The following is a 25,076-nucleotide window of genomic DNA, read 5'->3' on the forward strand; positions in this document are numbered from 1 at the left end:
ACGTAAAGATATCAGCATCTATAAAGTTTTTGTCATACAATTTATTTTGCCTTTTTTGCATAAGCAATCTAGGTGTGAGCACGGTTCGGTTCGGTTATTGGGTGAAACCAAACCGAAATCGAAGTTATCAGTTATTTTAGAATACCAACCGATCGGTTTTCGGTTATTTTCGATTTTGCTTATGTTCGGGTTTTTTTTATTGTGACTAGACATTACAAAAAAAAAAACAGAGTACCTCATATATATTGAATTCAAAATACAAAAATAGGCATATGTTACGTGGAACCAAATAAATACAAAGTTATTTGAGTAGTAGAGTTTAAAATTCAACGTTTTCAATAAAAAAAAACACTAAAAGTTTGACCCAAATCTTCATTCATTATTTTATTCATCTTCAAAGTTTAGACCCAATTTTCATCATCTTCTTAATCTTCATCATCGTCAATGGTAGATTCTTTTGGTGTTTTGTTTCCGGTCATAACATCTCTAAAAAATCACGTAGAAGCGTAGGTTCGATTAATCGGTTTGGTCCAGTCTTTTTTGGTTTTTTTAAAACGGATAACCAAACCTAAACCTAAAAATCGGGTTTTCGAAAAACTAAAAATATATTTAATTTCAAAACAAAAGGTTTATTTGGGTTGACCCGAAACGTATAAATCAAACCTGAGAACCAACCCAAATTTAGGGCTGGCAATTGGGTACCTGTTTAAGACACGATAAAACCTGTTAATCAAAAAGTGTGGTATATGATTTTTTTTTTATTTTCTTAAATAATTGAAATTAGTAGGCTAGACTCTATCATTTTCCCTTACTGGTACACAAAACTTAAAACTGTCTTATAGTCATGACATATAAAGTAGTTAAACGGGTCGTATTTTAGTTTGATATTTGTGTTACGCGCGTCGCTTCTTACCTTTTAAACATGTTAAGACACGAATTGCCGGCCCTACCCAAATTACTTTGGTATTGATTCGAGTTAGTCTGTTATCGGGTTCGGTTTAGTTTACGTATGGGTTTTCTTGGGTTGGATTTCGGGTAGAAGTGTAATACTGAAAAAAAGAAAACGAAAAAGAAAAGGAAAAACCAGTTTGGATATGTATTGAAGGATGGAAAACCTAACCGCCTAACTGGGGTGTGGCTCTATAAAATCAGAAGGAATCATAATAATAATAATTTGAGAGAAAGCAAGCGTTCCTGTTTTGTTCTTATCTGATCTCGCACATCAGGTTCGACTCGATTCCCCTAATTTTGTACCGTACATATCATTACTTACGAGCCCTAATTTTGTAATCGCTAATAATAATAATAATAATAATAACTCACCCACAAAGATAACAGCCAGATGTGATAATAACTGCTTCATAAGTTAAACAACAAGTTTGTAACCTACCTAAAGTTGCATACGTATTATCAATATAAACCCTGGTAATTGTCAATTTTGTATGTAATAAACAAACCTATGCAAGCTACGTGCCCATACTTATAACAACAAAAGCTTAAGTTTTTCAAGTTAGCTTTATAATACCTAATCCAGCGAGAACTTTAATCAAGAGCCGTCTACGGCTAAGCTCCCATTTCAGTTGTATAACACTTCGCAACGATGAATCATTTGCAACTCCCAAAGAAACAATGCAGTCATGTATCCCTTTCAACTTGTTTTGTGCGTTTTCTACTTCACTGTTCCCGCCACTTAAATCACTATCACAGAGCATTTCGTTTTCTGAAACTGCTTCTTTAGGTTTACTCGCACAATTTTCCCACTCCAAAGACTTCAGTTTCCCTTCAACATATTTATAGAAGAGTTTAGCTTTTGATACAAACTTATGTTTGTTTTCATGACTGAAACAAATGATATTTCTATTAAAATCTCTAGAGTGTTGGTCAAGTGTTGGCGCCCAAAATTAGTCCGCACTTCGAGCAAGAAATGAGATTGGAGTCACGTTTCAAAATACGTTGCGCGTTTTCTACTTCTTTTGCAGCTAAATCCCAAATTGTTTTTTATTGTATAGTTTTCCTGAAACAATACAAAATTACCATCATTCAGTTGTTGGATGTACACATAAAAAATAAAAAATAAAAACATTAAAAGCATACCCAAAGCATTATGGAATCTAACTAAAAATATTGGCAAGCCTTGTAAAGAAGATATGTCATCTCCAAGCATGAAATAAGCTTCAGCCTCATCCCCGTCTCCAATAATTGCTTGAATAGTTCCAAGCTGTATCACATTAGCCAAGCAAGTAATACTTTTAATAATATCAAAAATAAAAAGGTTATACACATAACTTACATTCGCAATTTTTTTAGATTTGAGTACACACCCCTACTCTGTGCAAAGAATCAACTATATAATTCAACCCGCTGTTTTGAACCCATCGGGCTAATGTTAATTGCTTAAGATAATCAAACTTAATCTTCAATAGGAAAAAACTAGCTCAGTGTTATACACAATTGACGGTACGGCAATCAGTATAAAATATAATAAACGGAACCTCTGGATTTTTCTTTGTAGCACACGAGAGTGTGAAAGCAACACTAGCTATAGCAAGTACAACTCGGTTTTTATCAAACTTTTCACTTTCAGCACTGCATACATAAATACGAGGAAAGGTAATGTCAAAGTTATTCAACTTTAAAGTTATTGAAACAAATGACATGCATCATCCAATAGGGATAGGCTTACCAATAAGCATCAAAAACATTTAAAAACTGCTGAAAAGCCTCCTCGATTTTAAGTAGCTTGATCATGCCATCAAATTCACAAATTATTGCTTCATGATCAGCCCAGAGAGTGGCTCACACAGGAAAACTAATGCGTTATAATAAAAGCCATACTTACATATGACATTTCATTCATACTCGTTAGAACACCCGATATTATATTTTTAATGGCTTTTATGTTGCTTTTATGGTTTTTTGTTTCAAGTATGCTATCGATTTGTGGTTTTTTGTGATTCTGTTTTAATTAAGACTTTTATCTTCGTTTTGAAAAATTTTGTTTCATTACACATGTATTATTCATTCTCTTTAAACATGTCCCTTAACAACTCCATTACTAACATGTTCGTGTTTGGAAAAAACGACACTAGTAGTTATCGTGTCGTGTTCGCGTTTAGTACAACAAGTGATTGTGTGTTATCATGTTCGTGTTTAGTACAACAAGTCATTGTATGTTATCGTGTCGTGTCTGACATGTTATGACAGCCCTAGCACCTAAGCACACTTTTCTTTTCTTTTTAACTCTTCAAGCCTCTTAAGGAATTATCATCTAATTCAAGCCAAATAATTGGGTCAATAACAATGAGAGTAAACTATAGGTGCAAATATGATGGGGTCACGTTTATAGTACAAATGGGTCCTTATTTAATCTTTTGAATAAGGACCACTGGACCAGATAAAAGATAAAAACACAAACGAATATCTTTTTTGTTTAAGTAATTATTACAAATTACAATATAATACATTACATACATATCATTGTACAACAAAAAAGGGGGATTAAAATTTAAAGTTGGTGTAAAAGCATGTTTGGGATTGAGTTTGAAAAGTGCTTATTGGCTTATTGGTGTTTTCTAAAAGCCAAAAAGTTTAAATGTGTTTGGCAATCACAAAAAACTTTCTTATTTTAGTTTTTTGAAAAGATTAGAAAGCAGTTTTCCAAAAGCCCTAATTCCTGGCTTTCCAAAATGGCTTTTTGAAAAAGCCCATAAGCCAATAAGCATTTTTTAAACTCAATCCCAAGCATGCCCTAAACATGTATATATCGAGTAGGGATGGCAATAAGTCAGGTATTGGTAATCCCGTCACATATCCAGTTGTAAATTGTGTTCGATACCCGCCCCTGGTAATTACCTATTAGTTAAAAAAAACAAACTTGCTAAGATTTCCAAGTACATGTATGTTTTTTTACCATTATAATTGAAGTATATCTTTTTTATTTAAGTAACTATTACAAATTACAATATCATACATTACATACATATCATCTTTATTGTAAATAAATAATATCTAGATAATTTTAATACAGTTTTATGTATATACTTTATAACATACAAAATATAAATAATATCATTAACTTTTCATATGAGCGTTAATAAGGATTAAAAGAAAAATGAAATTAAATAATAACAATTTTCAAGCATATAATTCAGATGCATGGTCCGGGTAAACGGGTATTTGATTTCGAGTAATCGGACCGGGTATCACCTATCCTCGTACTCGGCGGATTTCAAGTAAATTTGTCCTGGATGCTTTGGGTCGGTTTTTTTTGTCATCCATAATAGGAGAAAATAATGTATAAAGTACAAATACATACCATCTCCCTAACATATAAAAATCAATGGGAACTTTGTAGATACCTTTAAAATTTTAGCTTCCGAGACCACCAATTCCAACAAACCTTATAACAACGATCTGTCCACTTTTTCCATAAAGTACCACGCCCAAAATAATTGTAGCATAGGGAGGTTGCCATTGTCCTCACAAATTGTAATCAAAATGCCTAAACCTGTCAGGTACACAATCACATGATCAAAACCTAAACATACATAATAAAAGCGTTAAAATAGCAATTCAACACTTGTAAAATTAGACAAGAACTCGAACAAATTAAATTTTAACAGGCTATAATGGAAAACGGTCCCAAAGTGTTTTCAAATCATTAAAATCTCTCCAAAAATAAACACTGATGACATCCGATCCCTAGAGGTGTGCAGAAAATGGGTCTGACCTGCAAAACCCATGAACCCTACCCGTGAATTACATAAGACTTCTAAGAAGCTAACTAACGGAATTTAACTTTTACAATTTAAGTAAATTAGAATGTGAAGTTTGATTCTAAACTTTCCTACGTGGGTTTGCCTTATAATCACTTCGTCACACATGTTGTCAATCTACCTTCATCTTAGCCAAATTGAATGGTAGATACTTAGGTTTGTTTAATCCAAGTTTGTCATCAGCTTGCGAGGTGTATCCATCAAACCCTTGTACCCGGCCCGCCAACCCGATATAGACCCATAACCGACCCTTCATTAACAATCCGTTTCTGAGCTTAACCAGTTGTACACCCCTACCGACCCGTGAGATAAGTGACAAACTAATTAGAGGAGAATTGTCACTTGTACTAAAAAACAGTTTCAATAGACCATAGCATTTTTTTGAAGGAAAAAATGAACAAAACATAACAAGAATACCTACTTGAATGTCAAAGTTCGGCACCAATATGATAGGCTCACTACCTACATCTTCTTCTTCTCCAATCTCGTTTACTAACAGTAGGTGTTTACATGACTCAAACCAGTACTCCATTTGTCTGAAATGAAATACGTGATACAATAAATAACATCTCAATCAGTAACATCAAACAAGTTCTTGTTATAATAAACACACACAGGTTGAATATAAATTATGATGTCTATATCAAATTAGAGTGGGAGCCTGAAATTTTTTGTCCATCTTTTTATACATGTAACTATCAGTTACTTGTTCAAATATAAAACATTCTACACATCGGCTCGTTTCTCTTTATTAGATCCAAATTTGACTCATTAAACACATCTAAAACTGAAAATAACTCACCTACAAAGATCACACATACATTTATCAAGTTTTGTCATCCAGGTTCTATATGCATCATGATCTCGATGAGTCTTCTTTGGAGTGTAGTATGCAGCATCTACAATATGCCTTGTCTCTTGAATCCTCCTGAATTGCGGTGCAATTTCATCAACAATAGTGCAGCCCCACGGACACATCCATGCTTTATCACTGTTGTTTCTCTCAATTATGATATCAGGATCTCCTAAAGAAAAGCATCAAAATGATAGTTAATATTGTTAAGTGTATGTGTATTTGTGTATCTACGTACGTACGTGCTAAAACTGGAGCAACGGGTAAAGCGACAATGGTAGAAGCACAATCAGCATTTAGCCTTGAAAACACCATCCATGAACCACCAGGAGGAGGTTTAGATAATATATCATTGAGTCATCTACTGTAGTCATCTCCAATTATGCTAATACACATAATTGTGGCTGGAGGAAAACCTTGAAAAAAATCATATATAAAATCTTCTAGATCCAGAACAGATTCTGGTGCCAGCCTGCAAGCAAAAAGAGAGGGGGTTAAAAACCATCTCGAACCAGGAGGTCATATGTAAGTGTAGATCAATTGGGTCTGAAAGCATATTGTTAACACATAACGTCAGGAAAAAAAAAGAAAAAATGAACTTATTGTTGAAATAAAACAATATTTACAACCATGTACCATTTTGTCATATGGAAGTGTAGATCAATCGGGTCTCAAAGCATATAGTTCGCACATAATTTCAAAAAAAATGAACTTATTGCTGAAATAAAACAATTTTTACAACCATGCACCACTTTCTTTAGAAGAAAAACAAATGGGCTGAGTTGACTCATACCAAAAAACTATATGTTTTACCCAACCCGCCAATTCTACCACCTCAAGTGTAGAGTATACCTATGCTGACCAAGATATTTTTGGTTGGATGGAAAAAGACTCTGAAAAAAGTTGGACGGGATTAAATCAGCAAAAAGCGGCTAATTGTTTGTGAATAGAATCCAGAATCACTCATGAATAATGAATCAGCTATAAGTACCAAACAAATTTGTTGAGATTTATAGCACTATATAAAGACAACTACGCAAACATAGGAGCATATATAAACAACTTGCATATATAAACGCAGCTACACAATCTTCTGTAACAACTTGCATATATAAACACAACTACACAAGAATAGAAGCATTCTAGTGATGTATAAAGTACCAAATTACACAAACTAAATTAATGTGTGAGATCTATAGCACTAGATTAGACATTCATCAACAGGAGGTAGAGAAAAGTAAAAGATAAAATTATCGAATGCATAAGATTCGCCAGCAAAGGGGAGTTTAATACAAAAATGATTGTGATTTTAGCCAATGTGATTTGCAATTCATTGACCTGACAAATTGCAAATCCATAGTTGGATTATAGTTCCAATTAAACAGCTCGAATATCTTGTCATTAATGTGTACTTCTCATTTAACAAAGAATCAAAACGGACAACAGTAGATACAAAGGATAAATTCATTCGGTTATCAAAGACGTCCATATCCAAACTTCACCATAAATGCAAGCTAAATAACTTACCAAAGAAATGATAAAGTAACAGGCATCAACATACGGCATTTAATAAAAGAGACTTGAAAAGAGTTAAACACTACTTACTTGAGATGCTTGAAGGAAATAGAAAGCCTAGTGATTTTCAGAAAAAAAAACCATTGCCGGAAGAAATCAACATAAAATCTTTGTACGAAGGAGCAAGAGAATAAATGACGTCCAATAACCAGTTTTGACTATCTCCCTAACATATAAATGACGGCCAATAGCATAAAATAATGTATAAAGTACAAATACATACTATCTCCCTAACATATAAAAATCAATGGGAACTTTGTAGATACCTGTAAATTTTTAATTTCCGAGGCCACCAATTCCAACAAACCCTATAAGAACTATCAGTCCACTTTTTCCATAAAGTGCTACACCCATAATAATTGTAACAAAGGGAGGTCGCCATTGTCCTCACAAATTATAATAAAAATGCCTAAACCTGCCAAGTACACAATCACATGATCAAAACCTAAACATACATAATAAAAGTTTTAAAATAGCAATTCAACACTTGAAAAATTAGACAAGGACTTGACCATGACCAATTTATTGTTTTATATGACATTTTACCATATATTGATTGTATCTATATCATTTTAAAATTTTTATTAGCTACTAGTATCTTTATATATCTTATGTTTATTTGTTTAACGAGTAGGGCTGTTCAAAAACCTCGAGGCTCGACGCTCGGGCTCATGGCTCGCTCGATAAAACTAGCTAAAAAAATTTGATTTAGAACATCCTGAGGTGGGTTGACTCATTTTCGTAGCCAAAATCGACTTAGGCTCGGCTCGATCATGGCTCGACTCGTTGGCTCGATCGTAATCTCGTTTAACTTCAAAATCGAGCTAGAGCCTTAGTTGAGTTGCCCCCGTTTAATTTCGAGCCCGAGCTCGAAACCACCCTGGCTCGACTCGTGAACAACCCTATTAACGAGTCTTTGTTCATTTTAGTGTTTAACAACCGAACAGTAGCCGGAAAACATGTTTGGTTTTTGTTTGTTGGATTTAAATGTTACAAAACCTAACAACATTATAAGCATAAGTGTACAATAAGACAGTCTAGTCTAGATCTAGCATATTTGGTTACCTTGTCGGTAGATGGAACAGATCTGGAAGTTGTGAGTCGCCGGAGTGTCTTGACGTTGTAGGCTATGTATGTAAACAAAGAGAGAAGTGAAAAGGGTTGTGGTGCAAATGTCGAAGAGAACAAAAGGTGTATTAATTTATGTTGACATGGCAGGTGGTGCCGGCGGTGAACACCACCCCGCTGAAATCGGCACCTTTGGTGGTGGAGTTTTCGATGTTAAAATACCGCTGATATTGCCGACCAAATATGAGACGTCCAAAAGAAATAATATTTATTTATTCATATCACAACCATATGGGACTTTCAAATTTGAACTGATGGTGAAGATGGTTTGTGTGAAAAGTGTGGGGAGGATATCATATATATTCATATATTCTATATATACATAAATTATTTATTAAAAGTAATACATATGATTAAAATAATTTGAAAACAAATTTAAATAACGAATTCATTATGTTTTTATTTCATATTTTAAATGTAATAGAATGTTTTTAAATTTGTTAAATATTAGGTTTTTTTTCAAATTTTAATTATATTAATAACTTTAATAAAATAAAATTATTTTATTTGAAAATAAAGGAAAGTGATGAATTGGTAAATTGGGATTCATTTCCTTGATATTGTGAAAGATAGTGAGGTGAAGTATTGAAGTATGATATGATGTGACGCCGATATGACATTGTAAAGTGAGGAGTAAAATGGTGTCCACACCTGATAGCCAAAACTAGTTGGCATTGTAAAGTGATATGGCATTGTAAAGTAAGAAGTAAAATTAGGGTCCATTTATAATAAAAACTAAGTTGGGAACCAGAACTAGTTGAGTACAGATTAGAGCATTTTCTATGAATTTATTTTTAAACTTTTTTTTAGTCTTTTTACAATCTAAAAAATATAAATAGTTATCCTTTTTTTTAATGAACAACCAAGTAACGTCTGGTACTCTATTGGAACGACCAATAGAGTTTTCATTATAAATACATACGCATTGGCTAAAGGTAGCCCGAGCCGGCCACGAGTCCGGATGGACGAAGCCCCTAGCGGTCCATCTATTGAGGGATTCTCCGGATAAAATCCGACCTCCACGCCCGCCAAACAGCATGACAGCGAGGAGCCGGTAAAACCGGGTGAGATCAGGACTCGAATCCTGGAAAACCAGGGTCATCTCTAATGTATCCCATATAAATTGGTGATAATGATGTTTGAACTCCCTACCTCTCACTAGTAAAACGGGTTATTTATCATTGATCCACATCCAATTTAATAGTTATCCTTATAATTCTAATTTAAGGCCTGCTATCCTTTTTTATCATTATATATTTATATCTAACAAACAATTTTAAGCGTATGAAGTAGGGGTGTGCATAGGTCGGTTTTGGGCGATTTTTGGCCAAACCCATAACCATAACCGATATGTCGATTAACAGAAAGTAATAACCATAACCGATCCGTTATGACGGTTTCGGTTAATCGGTTTTGATGGTTGTTGCGGGTTGGTTATGGGTCGGTTAACTGTGACCGAGAAAAATATAATTAGACCTAAAATTGGTACCAAATATTAAAAAAAATACACAATCAAAAAAATATATAATCTGTAATGAACAAGAACAAGAACAAAAGAACGATGAACAACAACGAAATCTATGGTGATATCAAGTGAACATACCGTCTTCAACCGTTTCGCTCAACTAAATGGGTCGCCTATTGTGAAAAGGTAGCTGCCTAGAACGTATGATTGTGACAACTGAATAATCGTTGAACTGAATTGGGAATTAAAATATGTCTTTTTTTTATTTTATTTTAACTTCAGTTATGGAATATATGTATCTAATTGATATACTGAACAACTAAAAGGTACTTCGAATGGAAATTTGAAACGAAGATTATGAAAGATTTGGAATTAATTCGGTAAACACTGACAACCAATATTATTAATATTATTGGCCTAAATCTAAAAAATGTATAGAGTTTGCTATTTTATTTTAGTTTATTTTTTGAACGACAATAGATATAAAAATATAGGTTAAGATTTAATAACTAGAGAGTTAATCCCACTTGCACTACTTCCAATTTCTAAATCCCTGTTTCTCGATTTACAGTCGTATAAATGTGGCGGTTTGGTTATGGTGGGTTTGAAATGATCTTTAATCAAAACCGACCCAAATTTGACGGTTTTCGAAAATTCATTAAACCGACCCACTGGATATGTCGGTTATCGGTTAAAATCGGTTTGGTTATGATAGTTATAGTTCGGTTAACCGTTATGACGGTTAATTTGCTCACCCCTAGTATGAAGATATAAAGGTATTAAAATTAATATTATAATCTAGTTATATAAAGTGTCTATAAAATCCCACTTGCACTAATTCCAATTTCTAAATCCCTGTTTCTCGATTTACAGTCGTATAAATGCGGCGGTTTGGTTATGGTGGGTTTGAAATGATCTTTAATCAAAACCGACCCAAATCTGACAGTTTTCGAAAACTCATTAAACCGACCCACTGGATATGTCGGTTACCGGTTAAAATTGGTTCGGTTATGATAGTTATGGTTCAGTTAACCGTTATGACGGTTAATTTGCTCACCCCTAGTATGAAGATATAAAGGTATTAAAATTAATATTATAATCTAGTTATATAAAGTGTCTATACTTTATTGGGTGTTTGACTGGTTATATTATTGAATGGTTATGATAATAGTGACTACTCTAAAATACAAAAGCACCAAATAAATTGACTAGACATTGTAATATACTTTTTATTTTATTTGTGTTTTGTCAGTTTTTTGTCTTCTTTTTATTGCAAAAGAAGAGTTTTGATTTTTATTTCTTTTACTGTTTTTTTTGTCTTATATAACTTTTGTTATTGTAAGTAAAAAAAAATGGTAAATGCATAGTGAGACTATTTACACATATATTTTATAAGAAAAATAACTACATATGTTTATAAAGTGTATTTAGTCTATTGAGTGTTTGTCTAGTCATGATAATAGTGACTACTCTATAAAAGTGTCTGAATAGTAAACAAAGAAATTGACTATACACTAATTATTACTTTTATTATTTTCTTGTCTTTTTTGTCGTCTTTTGCGGAATAAGAGTTTCACATAAGAGAGATGCTAATAAGCTGACCAGGCATGGCTTCACAATAGCGAAATAAGTTTCTTTTTTTTTTTTTTTTTTTTTGAATCAAGAAAGACAATAAATTTACGAGATCTTGATCCCCTACACTTGTGAACAACACCCATTATGTTGATTGTTTCTCTGCCCCAACTCTAACAAACTAAAATATTTTTTCTCTCAGAATTAGAAACGTTTTCTTTTACTATTTTTTGTCTTTATTTGATACTTTATATAGTTATAAATTGCATTTAGTTTTTTTTTCCTATGTATCTTTTGTTATTTAAGTAAAATGGTAAATGTATATATAGAAATTAATTATAAATATTTTATAACATGCCGCATCTCACGTACGTGAAGCTCTCACCAAAAACTATATTATTTGATAAGATAACTTGTTGCAAGTAGAAATAAAGTGTGAGCAAATCAATAGATATATATCATGGGACCTTTGACCCACCCGCATAACTTGTTCGACCCACTGTGCGCTAAGTCATCATGTGCCCAACAAACAAACAAACAAACCAACCAATCGGATTAATTAAAATTCAACAAGCTATAACGTCAAACGGCCCCAGTCCTTTTAGAAGATTAAAAACTTAAATGGATGGCCAAGAGATGTCCGACCCATTTGGATAGTGCGATCCAAAAAGTAATAACTTTTATTCTGCAAAAGAATGACAAGAAAATAATAAAAGTAATAACTATAATGTCTATTTAATTTCTTTGTTTACTTTTCAGACACTTTTATAGAGTAGTCATTGTTATCATGACTAATCAAACACTCAATGGATTAAATACACTTCATAAAATTATGTAGTTATTTTTATTATAAAACATGTGTAAATAGTATAAACATACATTTACCACTTGTTTGTACTCATAGTAACAAAATAAATTAGATACAATTTATAACTATATAAATTACCAAATTAAAGACAAGCTTCCATCAGTACGTCATTTTCTTTCACCAATGTTTGAATATAAATTATGTCTATTATCAAATTTGAGCATTATGATGAGCCTGGAACTTTTTGTCCATCTTCTTATAAATATAACTGTTGTTTATACAAATTATATCATGGTCATACGATATGTATACCATCAATTTAATCCAGACATAATTAAATTTTTTGAAAGTATCACATTAATCTCGAAAGCTTGAATCCTGACAATCCTGGTTTTGGGTCAGCCTCATCTAGAGGCATGGTTGCAGAAGTTGCTAGGCGGTGCCTAGTCGGACGACTGGGGAATTGTGAGCACACGACGTAATCGGGGATTACTCGTCAAGTACTCAACGACTAGACACGATTTTTGCAACCATGCCTAGTGGTCTAAAAATGCCAAGAATGCATAAGAAAAATTTTCTCGTATATCATGTTTTTCATTGGTGATAAGGAAATTGAGCTTGAGTAACTTCTCAGTTCTCACCCTATACGATCACTTGGTATCTTTCGTTTTTAAGTACTATGTACATTTGTATCGACAATTCCTCCTCTAATGTAAACTTTGTTTTCATGTCCATGGCTCACACAAATTTTACCTAAATGACTTTTATGCTAGTAGTGAATATTCGCACGGTCCAAGATCGTGAGAATTCAAACTATAACAACACCGAGGATAATTGAGTTAAACGGGTCATGCTCGAGTTACACATTTTTATACGGGAAATGATTAAATTAGATATCCTTGATACAACTATGACTATATAGAGGGGTCATGCACTCATCACTCATGCTTGGGTTCAATGGTTTTTAATCTTTAATGCAATGACCAACATTACATCAAATTTAATACAGTTTGCTAAATGATATTAAAAGCACACTAAACTTTCTTGAGTTACAATTACATCATACTAATACTTTGACTAGTGACACTCCTAACTTTAACTTTCGTTGCCACTTGCCAAGACCAATCGAGTATCATAACCATCATTGATGTAAACTTGATTTACACATAATTTCCACCGTACATTTATCCATTTCGTTCATAATCATCATGAATATCATTTCAAAATATGGTCTAAATAAATTATGATAATGCTACTGGGATTATAAATGTCAACAAAAGTAACATTTTACCTCTTCGACAAAGCTTTTACCCCATCGACCCGATACCAATCGACTTCCCTCACGTTTCCACCGTAACACATAGTACCTTATGAACGTGTAATGCATTTAGCTCACTCTGTTGCAGCTAGGGGTGCAAACAAGCCGAGCTGCTCGCGAGCTACTTGAGATCGGCTTGTTAAAAAGCTCGAACGAGCCGAGCTTAATTAAGCCCAAGCCCAAACTTCACTTATCGAGCTCGAGCAGGCTCACGAGCCTAAACGAGTCCGCCATTTATATAATTTTTTAAAATATATATTAATAATTATATATAATGTTATAGAAAATAAATAAAAATAACTAAATAATATATATTATTTTATGCATAAAATTATAATAGAAAAAATATATAAAAATAATTATATTATTTAAAAAATAACTTATTAATGGTAAACGAGCCGAGCCCGAGCCAAACTTGAAAATCTATTCACAAGCCGAGTTCGAGTTTTGGAAATAGAGCTCGAAACGAGCCGAGCTCAAGCTCTATGTAAGTTAAATAAGCCAAGCTTAGGCTCGGCTCAGCTCAACTCATTTGCACCCTTAGTCGCGTCGTACGAATAGAAATTCCATACTTGTCACCTTCATTTTTATATAAATTTCTTTTAATTTAATTTCTAAGTCTAAACTGTTAAGTACTATTAACCACGCCAGTCAAGTTAAGGCTGAGGGGTGTGGGGCTTCAGCGGGGGCGCGAGAGCCCCTCCGCTCGCGCCCCCAGGCGCTAGCACCACACCACCGGGGCGCGAGAGGGGCGCGAGCACGGAATTCAAAGCAGGCGCAAGGTGGTTCGCGGGACCTGTAGGCGTAAAGGGACATTGGGAGACGTGAAAGAGCCGTTGGGAGTACAGAAATGAGCCGTTGGGCTCTTTAATTTAATAAAAAAAAAAGTATTCTTCCTATATATAAACCCAATATCACCTAAAACAATTACCACACCCAAAATCACATAAAACAATTACCACAACTTCAAAAAAAAAACCCAAAATCAACCCATCTTCCAAACTTTTTTTTAAAAACATGTCTGGAAATTGGTACCCAAACCTAGATTCAGGTTATAGTTACGACGATTTATGGTCGTCACCAGACCAATCGATGTTTTTTTCGGGGTCGCAAGAAACATCCGGCTTTCAACCATCCAACATACAACCGTCTCCTAACTTTGTTGTTCCGGAGACACAAGAATCACACGGTGATGCTACGGGAGCAAGAAGACGCGTCCACCGGAAAAAACAACTTGCAACGGACGGGCCGGGACCGGCTTCGACTCCGATGACGAAACGGAAAACCACTACGTGGTCATCGGATGAGAAGGAAGCCTTGTGTCGGGCTTGGATAGTCATTTATGAGGATCGGCGTTGCGGTAATTGTTTTAACGTTTTTAAAAATGATTTTTAATAAAAAAGTTAAATAAAAAAGTTAACTGGAAATCTAATTTAATTATTCATTTTGCAGCCGACTACCAAAAAAGCAAGGTTTTTTGGACAAAGGTTAGGGAGACGTTCTATACGCTCGTTGGGAGTACAGAGCGAAACGCCGATATGATTTCGGGTCGGTGGTCCGAAATCAGAAAATTTGTCGGCTTGTTTACTAATCTTTTCAACAGGAACGCCGGTCGTATGAGACCAAGTGGCAGTGATGATTTGGCGGTTTACAATTTCACTGTCGAAGAGTGGAAGCAGGAGTGTTTGCGGAGGTATGGGAGGGTGAAGACGTGGGACGATGTAAAGTTGTGGGAGAGGTTGAAAAGGTGTTCCAAGTGGGTTGAGCTGGTGGCGCCGGACCATGATGCGGAAGTAGGGCCGAAACGGACTAAAACTAGTTCTTCTGGAGTGTATAGCACTTCTGCCGCGTCGGATTGCCGCGTTGGATTCGACCTAAACATTGCGGGGGAGGAAACGTCTTCACCGCCGAGGAGGCGGCCATTGGGACGGGACGCCAAGGGGAAAAAACCGGCTGATGGGGGAGCCGTAAACATCGTCGATCTTGTTGAATCCCTCAATAAATTCAACAAAACCATGGAGGTGGTCTCTAATGACAAAAAGGAAAAAAGTCGAATGAGAGATTTGGACTTCCTTACAAGAGACTTCAGTAACCTAAATCCGGTCGATCAAATGCTGATGGAAAAGCAAAAGGAACGTATCCGAAAGAGGTTGATCGAAGAAGACCAAGCCGAAGAATAAGAATAACGTATCTGAAACCCACCCACTGGGCCCACCGGAACCTTCCTGTCAGTCTCAACATAACAGTTTCCACATTCACATTTCAAACCCTTTGCAAAACCCTGCATCCACACTCTCATAATAACAAGTTCAATTTCAATGGCCGATCAAACCTCAATCTTCGGCCTCCACTTATGGATCGTAATCGGCGTCTCGGTCGGCGCCGTCGTCGTCCTCATCCTCTCCCTCTGGCTCACCCGAGCCAGATCCCAACCCAAACCCACCAAACCACAAATCTCTATCCCAACAACCCCCGCTCTCGATCCCGGATCAGCCCAACAGCTATCCGGGATCGAGAAACAAGCCTTGCTGTTGAAACAATTTCAACAGCAAGACGAGGAGTGTCCCCACTCCAGCGTACAAATCCACATGGGCAACGGAAACCGGCACCGGGTTCTGTTCCCTTTGGTGTCCCCGGTTTCCGTTGAGGATCCAGCCAATGTGGCATTGAATAATGCCACATTGGCTGGATCTGTGGGACCCGAGGTTTCCCACCTGGGGTGGGGACATTGGTATACGCTACGAGAGCTTGATGATGCTACTAATGGGTTCGCGGATGAGAATGTGATTGGTCAAGGTGGTTATGGTATTGTTTACCATGGTGTTATTTCGGATAATACTCAAATTGCGGCCAAAAACTTACTCAACAATCGGTTGTTACTCGTTTCTTGTTATTTGGTAAAAGATTTTTATAATGTTTTAGCTAATTGGTTTGATGTACAGAGGACAAGCTGAGAAGGAATTTGAAGTTGAAGTCGAAGCAATCGGTCGAGTTAGACATAAAAATTTATTAAGATTATTAGGTTATTGTGCAGGAGCTCACAGGTACAATATTATTGTCATATTGTGATTGTTTATTACAGTGTTGTAAAAGTCTTTTCCCAACTTGGCCACTATAACTCGCCAAGGCCAAACTCGGTCAAAAGTCGGAGTACTTGGGATTGCCCGGCCTCCAAGGTCAACTCGGCCACCAATTTTTTTTTTTTTAGTAAAAATATTAAAAATAACAACAAAACATGAATTTTTTGAATTATGTTTTTTTTATATGAATTATGCTTATTTTAACGTGAATTATGTTTGTCTTAGCATATATATAATATCATTAATTATTTTATGTTATATTTATCGTGTCCGAGTACAGGCCGAGTACTCCGAGTACTCCCTACAAGGGGTCTGCCGCCTAGGGACCGCCTAACGAGTTTTACAACACTGGTTTATTATAGTTATTAATTAGTTATTGTTATGAACTTATCACTTATGATATAAATATGAATATTGGTTGCAGGATACTTGTTTATGAGTATGTAAATAATGGTAACTTAGAACAATGGCTTCATGGTGATGTAGGCCTTTGCAGCCCGCTTACATGGGAAATTCGTATGAAGATCATTATCGGGGCCGCAAAAGCGTAATTATTCCCAAATTACACTCTAAGTTCATCGTTTTATATTCGTAATGTTATTAGTAATGCATTTGATTATAAACTATAGGTTAACTTATCTTCACGAAGGGCTTGAGCCGAAGGTGGTCCACCGCGATATAAAATCAAGTAACATATTACTCGACAAGTCATGGAACCCGAAGGTTTCAGATTTTGGGCTAGCCAAGCTTCTTGGTGCGGATACTAGTTACATCACGACTCGTGTGATGGGCACATTAGGGTTCGTTCTCTTTAACAATATAAAGTTTGCAAACACACACACACAAATTGATGTATAATTGGTTATACTTTTATAGGTATGTTGCACCCGAATATGCAAGTACGGGAATGGTGAACGAGAAAAGTGATGTTTATAGTTTTGGGGTTTTGTTCCTGGAGTTGGTAACGGGTAGATACCCGGTTGATTATAAACACCCACCAGAAGAGGTACATTTGGTTGAATGGGTCAGGAAAATGGTCAACGAAAAGAGCCTGGAAAAGGTTTTGGATCCTAAAATGGTTGAGAAGCCCGGCTCGCGTGATTTAAAACGGGCTTTAGCGGTTGCTTTACGTTGCGTCGATTTGGATTCAGAAAAGCGGCCCAGAATAGGCCATGTTATACACATGCTTGAGCTCCAAGACCAAAATCCAAACAAAGTACGTTTTTTTTTAATAAGTTGATTGATAAATACGAATGATTTAATTTGTTACATTTTGTTTATAAAAATGGTATCGTGTTTTAGGAAAGAAGATGCGTAGGGGAGTCGAGGGTGGCACCTCATGGCGGTCCGAGGGATAAGTCAAATGAAGTGGTTAATATAGTTTGATGAAGAGACGAACATGAAAGGGGTTTTAAGGTTTGTATGTGTATACCTTGAAATTTCTTTTTTATAAATTTTTGTAGTGTGAATGAAAATTATATTTAACAATAAGAGTATTATATATCTGGTTTGTTTATTTTAGTAATTTTTTCAAGCCATAAATTGTATGTGTATTTATCATGTAGCTAATTAGAGGTATTAAAACAAAATTTGCTGGACCTTCTAATATTCTATATCACATGAAGTTTAGTTATAAAACTTGGATTTACTTCTTGTGGTTCTGTTGTTATGTGTTTGTGTTACGAGTAATCAGTTTTTGTTACATTCGTGACATTTTTTCCAAATTCGTAACTAAATTAATATTAGTTTGGATTAAGCTTATGGGGGCATATTACTGCAGCAACTTATAAATTTAATACATGCCTTTAAATACTTACAGAGTATCATATTTATGAAACCAAAAAATAACATCAAATATTTCTATTCACTCATTTCAAAATTGTTGGTCCACTTATTCCAATTTTGTGTTTCTTCCACCAAAAATGTGTCACTAGGACAACTATGTTTGTTATAAACAGGACATATGGGTAAAGCTATTAAAATAATGATAATTCATAGTTAAAACTTTTATTGGTCTCAAAGTTAATCTCTTCCTTGATCTTTCAAGAATATAGTATCTTGTAGATCTCCGTAATTTGCCAACCAAAATGATTTCATCAAAAGCACCAATGTTGGAGATTCGAATCACACTAGAATTATGGCGCGACTAATTTCATTTTGGGATATCGATCATATGTAAATTAAATGTATGTCGTTAATCGTTATTATGTTTTAACTTTTGAACTCCTTTTGTTGGTCTGGAACATCATCGGTCCGAAATATAGTTGGTACTTCACGGATGATTATTAACTATTAACTACTAATTTTGTTATTAAGATGCGACTAATTTCGTTATTATGTCTAGTACTTGTGTGTGACAGGGATTATTAACCCATGTATCATGCTCAAAAAATCAATATTAAACTCACTTAACAAACAACTTAAAACTTTAATAGTAAGTTTTCTACATATGATACATACCATGTATTAAAATTTTTAGAAATTTTGTAACATATTCATATGTTTGGTTCGACACGGGTTAATATGTTCGGGTAATCAGACAAGTGTCACCAACTATAATAATTATTCAAGAACATGTAAAGACTATAGAAAAATACATAATGTCATGAACACAAATTATTAACGAATCAAAATGAAATTTATTTAAGCAAACCTCTACCTCAATCTCAACTGGAAAGCTGGCTTGTATACTTCACCGGCGGCAACGAGTGATGATGGAGCAACCTCTAGTGTAAGGATGCACGGGACCTCTAGCTCTCCAACAATTGTGAGTATAGTAAGACCTACCGGAGCGTGGAGGACACAAGACTCTATTACCCGACAATGCACCATACGAAATGTAGTACTTCATACTCCACCATAACAAAGTTCTACCACTCAAAACCGAGAATTCATCATCATCATGCATTGTCATTTCATTGGTGTCCATTATAGGTATGTCGGCACGCGCTAGTGCTAATGTTATTACAAGACATATTGGGATGAGAAGCGTAGATGTCATTGTGTTTGTGTGTTGTGTTTGTGTTTTTGTGTGAAGAAGTTAATGAAGACTAATGGAAGTGTCACATGGGATGTGTGTTCTAAAGAAAAGTGTGTTAACCGTACCATTTATTATAAATAAACTTTTAAATTGCATTATATTAATTGAATATAGGTGGCGGACTCATGATTTTTTATTTATGAACTTTTTTCTTTTTTAAAGTTAGATTTCTCACGACTATATATTAGAACTTTCGAGTTGGATTAGATCGAATTAGAGAACATAAATACATAATAAGTAAAACTGAAAGTTGATAACGTCATGGTTTAACGTTATCTAGAAATATTTTTTAATACGATGTTCATCTCTCTATAAACGCGTCAACAAAATCGAGTTTTTAACTATATAATAGTGTATTCATAAATGACTTGTTTTTGGTAAGAGATGAATATTACCACATGTAAATTCATAGATATGGTACACATCCAGTGTATTCCGCCCTCTAAGTCAGAATAAATACGCTTTCAAACCTTCTCTTTCAAATTCAAAGTGGATGTTCTCTTACGAATCTCAACAATGACTTCTTCTGATTGTACATATTACTCGTTTTGAACTAAAAGAAAACTTTGGACGGAATAAACACATTGTGTATAGTATCTTCGCTCTCAATAGTTACATACAAGTCTTTAGAACATAGAAAAGCAGGATATCCATAACATGTACATGTCGAATGAATCAAATAAAAAATCATAACTCATAGGCATATTCAACTATAAGTCGGTGCTTAGTTATATTTGAAAATCATCACTCTCTCCATATATGTAAAATTAATTATTTTAGTGTTGGTTGAGAAACTATGTAACCGTTTTGTCATGTGAAATTTGTTAAGAGCGTCTCTATATAACCATTTATTATAAGCTGACAAACTTTATCACCATTTTATCATGTGAAATTTGGTAAAAGCTAATAGTCTCATGAAATTTTTATGACCTTTTTATTTGTGATAGTTACATAGTCTTTTGCTCCACAATTTGTTTTTTCTAAATAAATTTTTGGAAAAGTTATTTATCAACATTGTTTACAGCTCCCTTGACGCCGCTCTAAAGAAGCACTATCGACTGTATTGGATCTTGCAAGTTATGAGTGTATGTGAGGCACTATCGACTGTATTGGATCTTGCAAGTTACGAGTGCATGTGAGACAATGTGTGTTTTGGTGAACTGACAACCACTAGTTAGAGTCGATAAATGTGCTAACATTTAAATTGATCATGTCTGAGTTAGAGTTGATATATATGATACGAATAATTATATATGTTGTACTCATATTCATCAATATTAACCCACCAACTCTTGATCCTCGGTCTATTATCCCGCCAATACAAAACACAGATATACACAACACTCATATAAGCAACATGTAGTGTTGAATATTCATTTATGGAGCGGTTGATTTATAATGTCATATAAACAAAAAGAATTGCAACCCGCCAATGGTCTAATCAAAATAATCCAACAATGCATAAGAAAACTTTCTCATAAACCATGTTAATTATTAGCATTGAGAAAATCAGAGTCACTTCTTAAATATCCTGTCTTTAAAACTTGTTCAACATGTAGAGGCACATATGTAGTGTTTGTTTAATGTGGAACGGGAAAAACTATAGTAGAGGATAAGAATGTAACTCCAAAAAATTAATAGTGTCAGGAAAATTTAATGATGGACTATAACTACTCATGTAACTTTATGGTTTTTCAATGGCATCCCATGATACTTCTCACCCTATAGCATCACTTAGTCCATAATGTTTGGTATCTATCGTTTTTAAGTAATTTGTTTCGATGAAACGTATATTTGATAAGCATGGCGTGATTTTAACTAGATGCCATACATTTTATGGTAGTTGTTAATGCTCTAGCAGACTAGCACGGTCAAAGGTCGTAATAATTCAAAACCATTATAAAAAATCTGAGGGTAATTGGGTTAAATGGGTCGTATTAACATTATATATTTTTAAATATGTATGGTATAAGGTAGATATCCTTAACACAACTATATATAGGAGTTGTGTTTAGGTTCAACGATTTTATCTTCCAACCCAACACAAATATCATTGCTATAAGTAAATTAAACATGGTTAAATATGAAACATTTAGCTTCAGAACAATGAACAATATCACATCGGTATTAATGCAATTTGCTAAATGATATTAATCACACTATAATATGCAGACTTTGGTGCTAATACTAATATATGCTTTAGGAAAATAATCAATCAATCAGTCAATCAATCATACCCAGTAAAGTCTCACAGACAGCAAAGCTATAAGTAGGGTCTGGGGAGGGTGGGATGTAAGCACACCGTACCTCTATCCAAAGGGATAAAGAGGTGACTTCCAGAGAGACCCTCGGCTCTAAGTACATATGTATGAAGCAAAACAAAGGAAATCAAATTCAACAGTCATATAAAAAACTAATAATAATAATAATAATATATGTAAGGAAAATACCATTATGGTATGTGACCTAAATAAGCTAAGTATAAGCCCTAAGGTATTCATTTCTCTCTAAAAATCCTTAACTTTAATTCTACTTCTCCAAGAATTTGTACCCTCAACCATGTCCTCGGAGAGGTTTAGGTCTATCAAATCATGCCTAATCTTCTCATCCCAAGTCAATTTAGGTCGTCCTCTACGCCTCCTCCCCTCTATAGTAATGTTTTCTACTTATCTAACAGGATTCGTCGTGTGTCTTCTCTTCACATGTCCAAACCATCTCAATCTCCACTCTCTTATCTTGTTTGCTATGTTCGCTACCCCTAATCTCTCTCGAAACACAACGTTTCTTATTCGGTCTAGCCTTGTGTGCCCACACATCCAACGTAGCATTCTCATTTCTGCTACCTCCATCTTCCGCACTTGTGCCTTCTTGATGGCCCAACAATCTGTTCCATATAGCATTGCAGGTCTAACTGCAACCCTATAAAACTTTCCCTTTAGTTTAGTCCGGAAACTCTTGTCGCACAATATACCTGTGGCTGCTTTCCATCTACACCATCCTTCCTGAACTCGATGGGTCACATCACTGTCTAATTCCCCATCGCTCTGAACAAATGATCCTAGATACTTGAACTTCTGTAAGGCCCCGAACCCGGTTGCCTTACTTTAGCGTCAGATTTACTCATAAACACAGTTCTTACAATTCAGAGTTCATTAAAACTTTCGCGGAAACGTTTACTTGAAGCATTCGTTACAAAACATTAAATCTTTTCTTTGATACCATAACACAAAACTTTATATTTAAAACATCTTTTCTTCTTTCTTCAGATGCCAGCCGTTCAATCCATGCCATGTGCCATCCTCATGCTAACTCTATAATCAGCTCACCTGCGTGCATACTAAAAGTCAGCTACGCTGAGTGAGTTCTAGTTAATCATACACTATACAATACACATAAACTTATATTCTTTCAGTCATACTTTCATACTTTCTTTACATACATAATCATACGTTTTAAAGAGCCTTTCGCCCTATAACCTCACAGATATTATAAGGGTCTGGTCCCTAACATCACAGATATTATAAGGGTCTGGTCCCTAACATCACAGATATTATAAGGGTCTGGTCCCTAACATCACAGATATTATAAGGGTCTGGTCCCTAACATCACAGATATTATAAGGGTATGGTCCCTAACATCACAGATATTATAAGGGTCTGGTCCCTAACATCACAGATATTATAAGGGTCTGGTCCCTAGTTCTCGAATATTAGTAGGGTTCGATTCCCTCTTCGTTACCATACAACCATACAACCATCATTTCCTTCTTTTATTAACTTTATCATGTTCATACACATAAGCATACATATCATACTTACCTTATACATAGCGTTACAACCTGACAGTACGTGCAATATCCGAAGATCGTTCACATACCATCAAGCAATCATTCATACATATCACATTATTCACATAAGGCATACACTTATCTCTTAGGATAAGCGTATTAACAAACATATCGAGTATGCACACAGCCCCGAAAACATAACACATAAATGGGGCTAGAAACTCACCTGAACTCTTCCTCTTCCTCCGATAGTTGTAAATCCCTTCTTTAACTGAGCTCGGCTGGCTGTATAAGTTACACGTATCAATACTCGCCTGATCTAACCTGGCGGCCTAGTATTAGCTTACTTTTACTTATCGTTTATAATTTATTTTCTAATCGAACTCGACTTTAGGCGAAGTTAAACCTTAGGCGAACTTAGCTTTAGGCGAAGTTAAACCTTAGGCGAACTTAGCTTTAGGCGACGTTAACCCTTAGGCGAACTTAGCTTTAGGCGAAGTTAACCCTTAGGCGAACTTAGCTTTTAGGCGAAGTTGTCATCAGGCGAACTTAGCTTTTAGGCGAAGTTGTCATCAGGCGAACTTAGCTTTTAGGCGAAGTTGTCATCAGGCGAACTTAGCTTGCAGGCGAAGTTCATCAGGCGAACTTAGCTTGCAGGCGAAGTTGTCGGCTGCAGCTACTGTTCGTCCTTAATCATCTTCGTTTCTTAACCAAATAACTCGATTTAGGTATCCACGTAATCGTCTGACCAGCGCCTACAAACCCCAACCATCAAATCGGCCTAACATCGATGTTTAAGGGGTGCGATTTAGGCATATAGGTTACGGGTTCTTTAAGGTTAACAATTAACCTATCAAATGCTAATCAATTCCAGTAATATTTGCTGTTTTAGGTTCGTTTATAACAAACTAACACAGATCTATGATTTCCCAAATCAAACCGAACCTATACGAATGATTTCTAACTATAAACGTACCTTGAACGAGTCGAACTACGAACCCGGTTAAGCCTTGATGTTGTTTTGGTCCGTCACGACGTTCCAACACTAACAAGCTCGGGTTTTCGCCTTCGGATCTTGGTTCGAGTCGTGTGTGTTTTGGGTGTGTAGAGATTAGGATGGATAAATGGATGGAAATGAAAGGATTGGGGTTTAAGGGGGTATTTATACTCCCTTAAGCCCATGGACCGAAGGCCCATATTTCCTTTTGATCCCTATCTAATCCCATCTAATTATCCTACTAAGTCTTCATATTTTGCTATTATTATTATCGTTCCACTAACTCGTTTATTTCACCCGACAAAATAATATATTAAATATTACTTTAGAAATTTCGGGATGTTACAACTTCGTTACCCGCGGGACCACCTGTGACATGCCCTTCAATGGTGATCTGTGCGTCCTCATTGTCGTTTATCCCACCAAAATCACAGTGGAGGTACTCCATCTTAGAGCGGCTAATCTTTAAACCTTTTGTCTCTAAGGTTGTTCGCCACTCTCAAGCCTCAAGTTTAGATCTTGTTTTGTCTCGGCAAGTAACACAATATCGTCTGCGAACATCATGCACCACGGGAGAGTCCCCTGAATCGACTTTGACAGCTCATCCAAGACTACTGCAAAAAGAAACAGGCTCAACGCTGACCCCTGGTGAAGACCTACCTCTACAGGAAAGAAATC

General features: G+C 35.3%; 2 protein-coding genes across 4 annotated transcripts; one reads left to right on the top strand and one right to left on the bottom strand.

Moving 5' to 3' along the window:
- Positions 1-1,316: 1,316 nt before the first annotated feature.
- On the bottom strand, positions 1,317-8,372 carry LOC143618084 (separase-like). Of its 3 annotated transcripts, XM_077090414.1 has the most exons (6): positions 5,871-6,524; positions 5,597-5,800; positions 5,197-5,311; positions 4,359-4,507; positions 2,095-2,218; positions 1,317-2,014 (listed from the first exon to the last, which is right to left on the bottom strand). In XM_077090414.1, the coding sequence occupies exons 1-3, from the start codon at positions 5,941-5,943 to the stop codon at positions 5,268-5,270; spliced, it is 321 nt and encodes a 106-aa protein (XP_076946529.1). In that variant the 5' UTR covers positions 5,944-6,524; the 3' UTR covers positions 1,317-2,014; positions 2,095-2,218; positions 4,359-4,507; positions 5,197-5,267. The 3 variants fall into 3 exon arrangements, 2 of the variants coding, with proteins under 2 accessions (XP_076946529.1, XP_076946530.1); XR_013150945.1 differs by lacking the exons at positions 5,197-5,311; positions 5,597-5,800; positions 5,871-6,524 and adding an exon at positions 8,269-8,372; XM_077090415.1 differs by lacking the exons at positions 1,317-2,014; positions 2,095-2,218 and having other exon boundaries at positions 4,057-4,507.
- A 7,319-nt stretch (positions 8,373-15,691) lies between these two features.
- On the top strand, positions 15,692-18,058 carry LOC143618083 (putative serine/threonine-protein kinase At1g01540). Its single transcript, XM_077090413.1, has 6 exons — positions 15,692-16,366; positions 16,437-16,538; positions 16,999-17,121; positions 17,204-17,374; positions 17,451-17,790; positions 17,877-18,058. Exons 1-6 carry the CDS (start codon positions 15,813-15,815, stop codon positions 17,958-17,960), a joined length of 1,374 nt encoding a protein of 457 aa, XP_076946528.1. The 5' UTR covers positions 15,692-15,812; the 3' UTR covers positions 17,961-18,058.
- Positions 18,059-25,076: the final 7,018 nt, after the last annotated feature.

This window comes from Bidens hawaiensis, unplaced genomic scaffold (genome assembly GCF_021521415.1).
Source record: "Bidens hawaiensis isolate Kalapana, Puna unplaced genomic scaffold, B.hawaiensis_p1.1 tig00063087_1, whole genome shotgun sequence".
Taxonomy (NCBI): domain Eukaryota; kingdom Viridiplantae; phylum Streptophyta; class Magnoliopsida; order Asterales; family Asteraceae; genus Bidens; species Bidens hawaiensis.

Coding starts and splice junctions, on each gene's coding strand:
- LOC143618084 (XM_077090414.1), bottom strand. CDS start 5,943: ATGGTGTTTTCAAGGCTAAATGCTGATTGTGCTTCTACCATTGTCGCT. Junction 5,801..5,870: donor CGTTGCTCCAGTTTTAGCAC/GTACGTACGTAG, acceptor GCTTTTCTTTAG/GAGATCCTGATATCATAATT. Junction 5,312..5,596: donor GATGACAAAACTTGATAAAT/GTATGTGTGATC, acceptor ATTTCATTTCAG/ACAAATGGAGTACTGGTTTG.
- LOC143618083 (XM_077090413.1), top strand. CDS start 15,813: ATGGCCGATCAAACCTCAATCTTCGGCCTCCACTTATGGATCGTAATC. Junction 16,539..16,998: donor TATTGTGCAGGAGCTCACAG/GTACAATATTAT, acceptor TATTGGTTGCAG/GATACTTGTTTATGAGTATG. Junction 17,122..17,203: donor ATTATCGGGGCCGCAAAAGC/GTAATTATTCCC, acceptor TATAAACTATAG/GTTAACTTATCTTCACGAAG.